The following is a 13,424-nucleotide window of genomic DNA, read 5'->3' as shown; positions in this document are numbered from 1 at the left end:
TACAATGTCAAAAGTGAGTATAGTCTTTCCTTGGATGGGGAGGACAATGACAGAAATGAGCCACCAGGGGGCTATTGAGGTCCAAGTTATGTTCCTTTTCTTGATTTGAAGACTGGTTAGATATCTAGGTGGGTTCACTTTAGAAATTTCACTGAGCCATAAATTTATATTTGTATAAGTAGTTTCTTTTTGTAGGTCACACTCAAGGTCCATAAGGGAATTTTGCAGGGTCATAGAAATGTTACATTGATAGATACAATTGTCAAAGTTCATGAAATGAACTCCTAAGAGTTGTGTATTTTATTGTATGTTAATTATGTCAGTTTTTTAAAAGGGTCCAACCAATGTTTAATAATAAAAAACAAATATCCTATTGCATTGGATGAAAGTTTGACCTAATACAGTAAATGGTCATCTCATTTTCTTAATTGCTCATGCCAAGGAGTCATGCCTGAGTCTTCAATCTCAGGCCTTACATCCTATGTTATGGCATGTCTTGCTGGCCTAATTTTCAAAATATGTTGAGAGTCAAACCACTTCTCACAACTTCTACTACTACCACCTGATGGGTTTCAGGACATGCTACCCCCAAATATGGCGCCTTGGCATGTTGAAAACTTTACACTGAAGGAATTTGAGAAATAGCATGTGCAGGAATGTCTCTCTGACCCTCCTTCATCCTTCTCCCCTGAAGCAGGGCATAAGACCCTCATGTGAGGGGTGCTCTCCCTATACCTGGAGGGAAGGAGCATCCTTATCTCTGAAAACACAGGGACACAAAAAGGAATATGAACATCAGGCCTTGCTAAATTTCCCTAAATTTTTTGCCCTAGCACATTTTCCCACATCTCTACGTTCTTCATCAAACCTATTATAAAAAACACTTAAGTTTAACTGTTTCTTTGGGTCTTCATTTCTTTATGAAGGTTCCCCTTGTCATGCAAAGCTTATATTAAATGTGTTTGTGTGCTTTTCTCTTGTTAATCTGTATTTTGTTACAGGGGCCCCAGCCAATAAACATAAGATGCATGGAAGGAAACATTATTTTTCCTAGCCTACACACCCAAGACCAAGCCATCATTATTTTGTCTGAATTTTTAGCTTCCTAACTGGTTTCTCTGTTTCCCCACTGTGCCTTTATAGTTAGTTTTCCACAGAACAGCCAGAGAAATCTTTTCAAATCATTATATCCCTTTGGTTAAAAACCTGTAACAGCTTCCTATTAGGCTTAAAGTGCAAACTCCTTCCTGTGAACTTTAAAGTTTTACATGATCTTATCTCACCTTTATGAGCCTCCCATCTTATTTCACAGAACTCATCTCCCACCACTCTTTCCTTCTCCCATCTCCCTGGTTTATTAACACTCTAGTATTTTTGTTATTCCTTGAACCCACTGGATTTGCTCTCACCTTCAAGTCTGTACTCTGTTTCTTCTCTTTGCTCAGAATGCTCTTCTCTGGATCATCACAGATCATTTTTTTCACTGTATTTAGATCTTTCAAAAGTAACACTAGGGAGGCTTGTCTGGACTGTGTTAAGTTTCAGTAGAAGAACAATCAGTAGGAGGTAAATAGGTAGATATTTATAGCAAGGAATTGGCTTACACAATTGTGGAAATTGGTTAAGCAAGTCCGAAATCTGTAGGCCAGGCAGGCAGGAATGGAGGATGCAAGTAGGCTGTGCCCCCTGAGAACAGATTGAAGCTTTCATCCATAGGAAGTCAAAGAGGGAAGAACACAACAGGGTGAAACTCCATTCTTCTCAGGGAAACCAACCACAGCCCTGCCTTTAAGGCCTTCCAACTGATTCAATCAGGCATACCCACATTATCCAGGATAACCTTCCTTACTCAAAGTGAACTAATTAAAGGCTTTAATTACCTATGCAAAATATCTTCACGGCAACACTTGACTGAATAACTTGATAGTACGCTAACCAAGTTTACACATCAAAACCATTAGAACAACCATTCTACCAATTTCACTGTTACCGGCCTTACCATTTCTCTCCACTCTCTTACCCTGTTGTTCTTTATACTTATTACCACCTGAAATTTATTAGTCTTTTTCCTATTTTAGCAGTCATTCTCAATGGGGGACAAATTTGGATATTTTACTCTCTCTTGTCCACATATATTTGACTTTTTTGGTTGTCATTACTGGGGAAATACTATTGGCATTTAGTGGGTAGAAGCCAGGAACACTACTAAACATCCTACAATGCATAGATTACCACTGACAAAAAAAGAATCAGCAATGCTGAGACTGAGAAACTCCGCACTACAGCTTAAGCTCCAGAGGCAGGATCTCTTTGTTCACCTCATTTCTAGCACTTAGAATAGAGACCAGTACAGTAGGCAATTGCTTTAATGAATTTACTAGACCTGGTAATCTAGTTTTAATACACCCCCAAATGATTAACAAGGAAGTTTGGGAAGTAATCCCTAGATATTGAGAAAAGGTTTTAAATTCTCGATTTCAAATAGTTTCTACTACTTATTAGCTGTGACTTGGGGCTTGTTATTTAAACTCTCAGAGGCCTCTGTTTTCTATGTTTTAATGGGGACTAGAATGCCTAGTAACATTGGGAATTAAATTCGGGATACTCACATAAAACCGCTTAGCACAGTCCCTAAAAATAGTAAGCAGTCTGTAAGTATTAGCTCTGATTTTATTACTCAGCTACCTACATCCATGACCACACCTTAGACCTTATCATGTCATAGAACTGCCCATCTCTAAAATCTTAAACCCGAAAAACCTATGTTCTGAAGGCAATTTTCTGGGTTTTTTCCAGCATTCCTACTTCCTAATTGAGACTCTAACCCTTGTGCTTTCCTTTCCTTTAAACAAGGCTGGTGATTATCTCCAGTCTCTCCTTTCTCTCCTTTTTGCCAGCATCTAAAACAGCTCAAATCTCCCATCCGTGAGAGTCAACAAAACAAAATCAATTTAGTGTCTCTCTACTTGCATCCTATAACTGTCCTTACACATAACATGTAGAAGCAAAACCAACTCCTTGCCCTGCTGCCATTCTGAGTCATTGGTACATTGAATCCCCAAATCAGGAAGAACAAAAAACTTTGCATCCTGAGATAAACCAAAACTCATGACATTACTACCACCACACATTCTTTCTCTCTCTCTCTCTCTCTCTCTCTCTCTTTGGGATTATTGTGTCTAGTTCTAGTTACACATATAAATAAAACTTGATCCTGAGCCTTTCCCATAAAATTAGATTCCCTAAAATCAATCAAAAACACTTTATCTCTAACTTTTGCAACGCTCATGTTTGAAAACATGTGATAATATGACAGTGTGAGAATTGGGTTTTTTTCTACCATGAATAAACTAATTCTAGACTCTGTAAACTTGGAAGTCATGTTTTTCCTTTAAATATTTGGTGTAATTTCTTTCTGGTGAGCCAGTTCTTCTAAAGCCTGGATTTCATTGTAAATTTTCCTTGCAAGTAAACTTTTAAAAAATACTCATGCAACTATAAAATGAACATGTGTGTGACAAATATTTTATTCAACTTACTAATGAGGGAACCAGTAATATGTTAAAACTACTTCAAAGTGTATTTGAGTGGCTGGGTGTTTATAGGCAATTTAGCAATGGAATGTTAGTTTAAGGTTACAAGGTTGGATACAAACTGGTTAATGTCCCACAGGATAATAAACTATAACCTTTGGTGTATCTGTTCTGCTGGAAAGAAAGTAGGGATTTGTATTCCTACTGGACAAAAGCTATAAGTTAATGTGCAGATTAAGTGTAAGAACCTTTAATCAATAGTAAATGGTGAGATGTACCAAGTGCAATACCCTAGTCCTTGGTTGGACATAGAAAGGACTTACCACTCAGCTTTTTGCCTTGTTTCCAAGTTTTGGAGAATTTTCCTTTCAAAATAAACTTCTCTTAGTTAGCCTATTGCAGTCAGCCTTCCTTGCTCCCCCACTTACTGCTCATGTCAAGACCACTCATGACCTCTTAACTGCCAAATTCAATGGATATTTTCTGAATGTTTTTTTTCTTTTTGCTTTGACTCCCGCTGTTTCCATTGAGCTAGTCAGCAAATAGGGGAATGACCTTCCAGGGACTGCAGAAACATGGAATGCTTCATGAATTTGAGTGTCATCCTTGCACAGGGGGCCATGCTAATCTTCTCTGTATCATTTCAATTTTAGTATATGTGTTGTCAAAGTGAGCACTTCTGAATAATTTTGACTATTTTACTTTTTATGTAAAATTTCTCTTTAAAGTACCACATGGGACAAAAAAGAAATGTCTGTGGTTCTGGGTTAGGGCCACAAGTTGTAATTTTACAATTTCTGATCAATATTTTTTAATACATGATGAATTCTAAGAGAAGGTGACCAATCTCTTGGCTTTCACTTAGGTTCCATGGATTTCTAGAACAAAATGCAAAGGCAAATTAGACATCTTTGGGATTCTCTGTACAAAGCCTCCACTTTCAGGAGAGCCTCTGGAGTTCTGTTTGAATTATATATCACCCACCTTGCTGTATCTTGAAGGACTAGCCACCTGACCCAGGATTAACCAGTCAGATTTTTGTAAGAATGTGCAGTTGGGACACTGAGACGCTAGTCCATCTCTGCTGGTAATTTGGAGAGGACATGTAAACTTGGTAGTTGTATACTTAGAAGCAGGGGAAGCTTGTTTTCAGACAGGCAAATGAAGCAGATAGCATCACTTGGAAGGGCAAACAGAGGACTGATCATAGGAACAGTTGCTTGAGGTCTTGGTGACATTCCAGTCCCTTGTCCCAGTGCCTCTTCAGACCCAACTATTTGGCCTTTGGGATCCATGATATAGATACCCATATTTCCTTTTAATTAATTGAGTTTTAAAATTATTAAGCTAGCTTTCAAGGGTTTCCGTGACTTGCAACCAAGGAATCTCAATAGAGAGAAAAACAGGGCAGTGGTGCTCTATAGCAGTGGTCTCCAACCTTTTTTGGCACCAGGGACTGGTTTCATGGAAGATAATTTTTCCACAGCCGTGAGTGGGGTGGGGGCGGGAGGTGGAGCTTGGGCTGTGGTGCGAAATACGCTTGGCTGGCCCATCGCTCACTTCCTGCAGGGCGGCCCTGGGTTCCTAAGTTTCATGGAAGACAGTTTTTCCATGGAAAGGGCGTTGGCGTGGCCGTGGAGCTCTGCAGTCCAGTCCCTAAGAGACCACGGACCAGTACCAGTCCACGGCCCAGGGGTTGGGGACCTGAGTGGTAGGGGATATCATTTTGCAAGGTATATTCTCTAAATGTTTTCTTTTGAAGTTGACTGGAATGTAGTGTCAGGTAAGAAGTGTTACATAAATACTGGGTTCAAATGAATCAGAATAAAGCCAACTAGAAAAAAAATCAGAAAGACATATATGGACTTGAGAACAAATGTTTATTACTGTTTCATGGGGCCAAAGGGGCAACACACAGCATTGAAAACATCACTGGCTCACAAAAACAGTCACCTTGTTACCTTCTTGGTTGCATTTGTTTATTTCACAAGGCTTCATTCACACATGAAAACAAGATACTAATCCAGTTCAAATTCATAACGATTATAAAAGTAAACATTTGTTGGGACAATGTACAATAAATTGCATTTTTAACAAGCATTACATTTACATTTATAGAGTATACTATGCATAATACATGGAGTTATGGAAACATCTAATTGGTCAGTGTTGCAGAGGAAGAGGTTGATCACTAATTTTTTTTTTTTTTAGTCAATTAGCACTGTTTGGACTAGTCAACTCCTTTATTCTAGAACCTGTTTTCATTAGAGATGTCATGAGCAAAATCATAGAATTCATAAAAATAGTACAGAATTTCTACTACCTCCTCAGCAAGGGAAAGGTAGGAGTTGGAAAGAAAAGAAATGGGGCTGACTGAGAAACTTTTTCCCTCATTTGAACTAAGGATCCATGCATTATGCAAAGTACCAAAAATAGAGAAACTGATGCAAAAGGCTATTGGGACATCTTGGATTCTGGGACCATCTCCAGCTTTATTCTTGTGCTTTCATGACACCAGAGTCTTTTGATGCATTTATATTCTCACAATTCAGTTTTTATATTTTATTCCATACATATAATATAGTTATTAAAAGTTGCAGTATAATGGAAAAGATTTTACATGTTAACTAATTGCCAATGAAAAAGGAAAGTAACTTACAATGTTCTTTTTCTATTCAATGATTCTTTTTTGTTAGATTAAGCTTTTCAGAATATCGCTAATGATAAACCAGACATGGGGGTAAGGAGAATGGGATACATTGATGTAGATGTAGCAGGTAGCAAATTCATTTGGAGATAAGCTTGACGTGTAGTCTTTTAGATGGAAACTGAGAGAGGAATATCAGACAGCTGACTGTAGTCATTAAAAGCTCATAAACATCCACTTTTCTCATTACAACTCAAGATCAGCATCTCCTATTGAGGTGCAGCCCACATTGAAGTCCTCATTTGAGTACAATTTGAAAGATAAGGAAGTTGCTAAGGTAAAGGGTCTTGCCTGTATCATATAGAAGCCACTATGGGAGAGGAAGAATGTTTTGGGACAATTCTACCTCAATGTGACCATCACCATGTTGTCCAGGAAGAATTTTATTATATATCTGGTACTAGGAAACACAGACCATAGAGCTGTTGTCTGGCCTTCCAGCTTTGATCACCATGTCTTGAAATCTCAATGTATATTTGGTTGCATGGTATCTAGGTAAACCAAAGAGGCAGGGATACTCTATATAAAATTCCACCAAACACACACACACACACACCACCCCCACCCCAACAGTGTTCAAATCATACAACCGAATTTATTCATTCTCTCATTTACTTGTAATTAAAGCAAGAGACTCAGAGCTATTTTAAGAGTGTTGTTAAGGGCAAGTTATACAATAGAATCATCTTGCTAAGTAATTTAAAAGTGTTCTTTCAGCCTGGCACGGTAGCTCATGCCTGTAATCCTAGTCCTCTGGGAGGCCAAGATGGGAGGATTGCTTGAGTTCAGGAGTTCAAGACCAGGCTGAGCAAGAGTGAGATCCCCTCTCTACTAAAAATAGAAAAAATTAGCCCGTAGTTCTAGCTACTCGGGAGGCTGACGCAAGAGGATTGCTTGAGCCCAGGAGTTTGAGATTGCAGTGAGCTATGATGACGCCACTGCACTCTAGCCCAGGTGACAGAGTGAGGCTCTGGCTCAAAAAAAAAAAAAAAAAAAAAAGTGTTATTTCCCAGAAGATAAAACAAACAAGGTATTTTTTTTTTTTTTTTGAGACAGAGTCTCGCTTTGTCGCCTGGGCTAGAGTGAGTGCTGTGGCGTCAGCCTAGCTCACAGCAACCTCAAACTCCTGGGCTCAAGGGATCCTCCTGCCTCAGCCTCCTGAGCAGCTGGGACTATAGGCGTGAACCACTGCACCTGGCTAATATTTTTTTTTGGTTTCTATTTTTAGTTGACTGGCTAATATTTTTTCTATTTTTAGTAGAGATGGGGGTCTCGCTGGGTCTTTGCTCAGGCTGGGTCTCGAACTCCTGGACCTCAAGCAATCCTCCCGCCTCGGCCTGCCAGAGTGCTAGGATTACAGGCGTGAGCCACCATGCCCTGCCAAGGTATTTAATTTTTAAAAAGTTCTTTTTTCTCGCCTTAAAGGGCCCTAAAAATCAGACAACGACTTTAGTGTCTGATGCACAGGGTTGGTGGAATAGTTAGTAGTAGACTGATTTCAGCTGAAGGAAAAGAAAGCTCGATCCCTTACATTAGTTATATGTAATTCTCATCCTAGGTGACTCTTTTAAAGGTCTAACTCTTTATTTCCTCTGCTCAAATCTCTGTATTCTCTTGGTTTTCTCACATCAGCTAGGAAATGAAGACACTAGTTATTAACTGAAAAATATTTTAAGAAAATAGAGTAGGGGTTGGAGAAAAATATATAATTAATATACAGCAGGAAAAGATTGGAAAAAAATTTTAAAAATGAAACAAGACAAATGGTATTAAATATCCTAACATGAGTGCAAAGGTTGCTTTTCTACATTACCAGGGAAATTTAAGAAAGCCAATGAAGAAGAAATTACTAACTCAATACCTGGGAGGGGAGAATAAAGATATTGGTTGTATGGAAAGATATGGCATTCCTATTAGTGTTTCTGATAGGCACTCATAAACAGAACATTAGGTAACAAAATTTCTTTTCATTAAATTATATGCAACTAAATATAACCAAATTGTGACATGGCACAGGATGTGGGAAGCTAGCAAACATATGCACTGCAAAATTCAGCTTGGTTTCTTTCAGCTTTAAAGAATGTGTTAAATAAGATTCTCAAGGTATAAAAGCTAATGAACTGAATTGTCAAGTTGAATTTCATTCACTTAATTTATTCTATAGAATTTAATGAAAAGATAAATGATCACTTTTCAGATATTGCAAATATTGGATTTTTAGAGATATATTTTATACAGACTACATTCTAAGAACAAATGAAAAACAGTAGAATGTTTGAAAATTTCCTGGAAATTTGGCTGGTTGATCTCTAAATGAAATTCAAGAGAAGAGTTGCAATTATCAAATATATCTTAAAATAAGTGAATTTAAAACTAGTAGGGATGCACTCATTTTCAAACAATAGACAGTACATGACACACTGTTTGGAATATTGCTATTATAACATATTGTATGAACAATCATATCACATACTAAATTTTGAATTTTCTTTCTTTTCAATCTTTCAGCTATTGATACTAACTCAAAGGCATTGAAGTGAGGGACAGTGTAGATTTATGGTACCAAAAGACATACCCAAGTACGATATGAGACTGGAGAAGAAAAAAAAAAAATCTATGTTTTACCCTCATAATCTTTTGAAAGAGTTAAAAGAAAACCCAAAGATAGATTTATCAAACTTCTGGAATGTATGCACCTGGTGATTTTGTTCAAAGAAAAAAAGGAAAGGGACTATGGAATTGAACCAGGTCTACAGAAAAGAAATTGACCTAGAGGCATTCTATTTCTCCCTCACCTACAATTTAAGGAAAATTATACACTTTAGGCATTCTGTGGAATGTACTTATTTTTGGAAGTTAAAACAAGCTCTGTACAGAAGTATGAAATTCACAAAAGAGCATCTTTAATTTAGCTTGGCCATTTGATAAGGCAATTTGTACAGAGCTTCTTAGAATCAAAGCATTAAGTACTGGTAAAGCTAACAGGCTATTCTAAATGATTTACAGAAGCAAGTGCCAAGATAAAATTTTCTAGCTATTATATTCTATAAAACAAAATTAGCTTATCTAAACCACCATGTGGAGAATATTAAAGTCAACATAGACACTTGGAATGCTGGGTTATTTTTCCCTTTGGTAAAAAGAAAACAAATGTTACGATGAAAGCTGTCAGAACAAAAGAAAAAGATTTCTCTAAGAAAAGTATTATTTCATGAGTATAACAGATAACAATCATGTAAATTTTATGGGTTGTAGATATCTAAACACATAGAGATGAAGGGGATTTCACTTTTTAGAACTTAAAGATTATTTTAGTAGAAAGGATCCACCACGAGCAACTTGGTGCATCCTCCAGGGGTTGTGAAGGCTCCTACTGGATTCTTCCTTCTAAGGGTGTGTTAACTTTCAACTGCAACATATGGCACAGATGAGATTCACTCTGGCACCACAGAGTTTAAGATCCTTTGCAAACAATATGTTCAACAATGAAGCCAAGGATGAGTATCAATAAATGTTATTGTACATACCTGACCATAGTTTGGTTGGTGTGAAAAGATCAGAGGCCTCCAAAATAGCTTAGGAAATAGGAAAATTAGTTTTGCTCTTACCAAAGAATTTCCTGCAAGAACTATTGATCTAAGCATGTTAAATATAATTAAAAAAAATTTCCACCAATTTTTAAACAATAGCTTTTTACCTTTCTGTGAGACAAGCATTTCTATAAAGGTTTTATATTCAATCAAAATGTTACAAATGCATTTGTATCTTTTTATCTACAGGTACCAATGCCACATTTTTAGGGAGCTACAGAAATCAAGAAAAGTTGCTCAACGTTAAACTAAGATTATGTGAAGCTGACCTATATTTCCCATTTCAATAGTATGGCCTTTAACAAAGTGACAGTATATATGTGTTTCCTCAGCAAGTACATGTCAACATTAAATGGAATACTCTGTCGATGGTTCTGTATTCCACGCCAAGCACAATGGCTGAAACTGGACCTTTCTAGGCTTCTCTGGGGAAGGTTCCCTAAGTCTGCAAGTTGCAATATCCACCTCTAACTTTACACTTGCCAGAAGTCACATCTATGTTCATATTAGGCATACTTAACAACATGCAAGTCCCACGTGGCGTTCTTAAAAGGATCTGCTAGGGTGTCAGAGCCCAGATGATTCTATCCTGCATTATCAAAGCCTCAGTCCCACTTACTTGGTGTGTACTCCTGACAGCCCGTCTGCTCCACAGTTCCGGGCACTTCATTCCCAGATGTGCCCAACAAAAAATGAAAACAAACCAGTTATCTTTAGGTGCTGTTCAATGCTTGGTCCTTTCTGCAGACAGGATCACAGCTACCTTGGGAACCACTTTCGGGTGGAAACCCGACGGTGGTCGTGACTGGCCCCACAGTGTGCTTTATCTAAACAAATCCTGAAAAATTAAGAGGTTTACATTTTAATTTTTTTTTTCTGTGACAAACATCTTCCCATCACTTTGATCTCGGAATAATAGATGTCTCCATTTTTATGTAAGATAAAATAATTATGAATGATTAGTTCTAAATAAAAAGCATTTAGTTTTGAATTACTTATTTCCAACTAAACATCAGGCATTTAAAATAATGTGTAATACTAGGATGGATCTGAACACGGCCTTCCATGAAGAAGCTGGAAAATAGGTATTCAACATAAAACTGGCCAGTTTAAACAACATCCCTTTGAAAAGTGTCATACAAGAAAGAGTGAGAGCTACTGAAGATTCTGGCTTGCTTTCTGGCCTCCTTGACTTTCCTTCAAAGGGACACCAGGAAGAATCCTCCTGGGTTTCCGTTGCTTTGATCATTGTGCTCTTGGTGCTTGGGTGAGGCTGGAACTATGTGCTCTCCTTGGGTGGCTGGGTGGCCTGTGGCGGCTGCAGGGGCTGGGTGCCTGTGGCTGTTTTAATAGAGTTCAGGGTTTTGCTAAACCAAGAGTTTTTTGCAGCTTGGATTTCATTCATAAGGGCTCCTCTCTGATGTTCAAGTTCCTAATTAAAAAAAGAAAATCATCTGAGTTATATACATGTTTTCTCTCTGCCAAAAAAAATTAGAGTACAGATTTTTGGAATCCCCAGGTCTATGTAGCCAGTTTTCCTCCCACAAAACCCAAGAAAGATTTAATGGGCTTCTTAATCCAAAGAAAAAGTTTAGAGTTAAAAGAGTTACCACTAAAAATCAGAATCTGTGCATTCTCTGAACAGTGAAATGAAACTTCATTTTATTCTTTCCCCCCTCCCCCGCAATTTGAGTCCAAATTTAGGTTTAGGTTACAACCCGAGATAACATGTTTAAAACCACAAATGCATGTAAACAAATGGAGGGATGGAGTTTTTACTGATAATGTAAGCATGAATGAGTTCCAGTTCCAAAGACAAGGACTTTGCCCCTAAGAACACACAAGGTCCAGAGCAGACACATGGTTGAGGATCGCAAGTGTGATGTAGGTTGGCACCGTAGCAGGACATGGCCGTGGGTAAGGATCACTGGTGAAAACGAAATGGAGAAAAGTCCATCACAAGCCAAGACTATTTTTCTAATTGTGTTCTCCACCAATATGGAGAGAGATAATAGGGAAACGGATTTGGCAAAATCAGCAAAAGATAAAAAGAAGTTCCAAAGAAAGGAATGGTGTCAGCCAACGTTCAACGGTCAGGGGGGGATAGCAGAGAGGGTTTGGCTTTTCATTTTCACTATCAGCTACCAAAGTGAACAAATTCAGTGAAAAGGGACCCTAGTGAAAAACCTCAGGGTAAATGAAAAAAGAATCTGCCTGCCTAAGTTTTCACAAAATATAATTTTAATTATTAAAATTTCATTTAAAATTATGTATTTGTTTATACCAGTGTTAAAAATACATGATAGAAAAAGTGATTGTGTGGGACACATTAGCGGCCCACATCTTATGATTCTGACCTAGATAGGTATATTCTAAGCTACTAGAGCAACCTGGAGCACTGTTTATGTTTTCTTGATGTTCTTTTATCAAATCACCAACCTGGATTTTACACTTGGCTTCCACCAACTGCAGTTTGGTTTGTGCCAGTTCCAGCTCCATCTCCCTCAGCTGCTTCTTGAGCGAGTCCTTCTCATCGTCCGTTTCAATTCCCTGGTCCTCTCTGCTTACAGCTGCTAGTTTCACAGCGCCCTCCTTGCTGAAAATGTCACTGCAGTGTTTGCATGCCATCATTTTACCCTAGAATGTCCAAAAGAGATAACCAACATCAAACAGTATTTCATAGGCTAAATTACTTCCTGAAACACTATATGCTTTCGTTTTAAGACACTGCTTATTGTCATAAAATAATTATTTTTCTTTTGCTGTAACCAAAATGGTTACAGTCAGCCCAAGACCCAACTCGCTAAGACAGGTGCTCCTTTTTCCTTAAGGTATCTATAGAAATATCCTAGGAATGGAAAGTATGACAGCATTGCATTGAAACGTACTCTAGAAATTTTGTGCTGCCCTTGCTCTCACTAGATACCGAGCCCCGTGCCATATGCTTTACTTGCTGTATTTCATTTAATCCTAGAGCAGCTGCAAAAGCAAGCACTATTATCATCCCCAGTTTATAAAGGAAGAAACTCTGAGATTAAGGAACCTGCCTATGGTAGATGGAGGAAGGTCATCACAACTAACCTTGCAACAAAGTCCATGTCCTGTTGTTCAGTTTTAAGCACTGATGATCATTATTGATTAAGTAATAAAAGTAACTCTACCATATGCTGGGATTGCCAATCAAGCACACAGCACTGAACAATAGCAACTCCTTCAAAGACAATAGTGTTGTTTTCTTAAAATATCTTCAAAAGTAATTTACTAGAGATAAAAGATACTACACACAATTTCTGTTTTGCTGTCCTACTGTTACAAGCTCAGTACATCCATAACCATAACCATATGCATCTCTTCATGTGCATATAAAGCAACCCTCCACCACACTTTGTGTCTCTGTGCATGTCTCCACCATCTAGGTCTGAAGACTTGGGTGTCATCTTCTCATTAGCTTCTCCTTTATCCCATGTCCAGCTGATCATTAATTTCTTCCTCTGACATGTCCAAACTCTTCCCATGTCGGCCTGAATCCCTAAGAGTCACCCTCTCAGTCCACACCGGCTTCTTTCTTATCCTATCCATATTTCTCTTCATATT

General features: G+C 38.0%; 1 protein-coding gene and 1 non-coding gene across 6 annotated transcripts in view; both read right to left on the bottom strand.

Moving 5' to 3' along the window:
* Positions 1-4,102: 4,102 nt before the first annotated feature.
* Positions 4,103-4,210, bottom strand: LOC138391045 (U6 spliceosomal RNA). Its single transcript, XR_011234688.1, has one exon. It is a non-coding gene; the product is annotated as a U6 spliceosomal RNA (small nuclear RNA).
* Positions 4,211-9,584: 5,374 nt separating this feature from the next.
* Positions 9,585-13,424, bottom strand: part of RABGAP1L (RAB GTPase activating protein 1 like) — a 654,847-nt gene continuing 651,007 nt past the window's right edge. For 4 of the 5 annotated variants that reach the window (XM_069480240.1, XM_069480241.1, XM_069480242.1 and 1 more), the window contains 2 exons: positions 12,270-12,467; positions 9,585-11,262 (listed from right to left, as the gene is read on the bottom strand). In XM_069480240.1, the coding sequence (XP_069336341.1) occupies positions 11,110-11,262; positions 12,270-12,467 (351 nt within the window). In that variant the 3' untranslated portion in view covers positions 9,585-11,109. The remainder of the gene's footprint in view (positions 11,263-12,269; positions 12,468-13,424) is intronic. The other variant, XM_069480245.1, reaches the window with a different exon arrangement.

Source organism: Eulemur rufifrons, chromosome 8, assembly GCF_041146395.1.
Source record: "Eulemur rufifrons isolate Redbay chromosome 8, OSU_ERuf_1, whole genome shotgun sequence".
NCBI classification, from domain to species: Eukaryota; Metazoa; Chordata; class Mammalia; order Primates; family Lemuridae; genus Eulemur; species Eulemur rufifrons.
The sequence above is the reverse complement of the archived record's forward strand: the minus strand, read 5'-3'. Positions and strand labels throughout refer to the sequence as shown.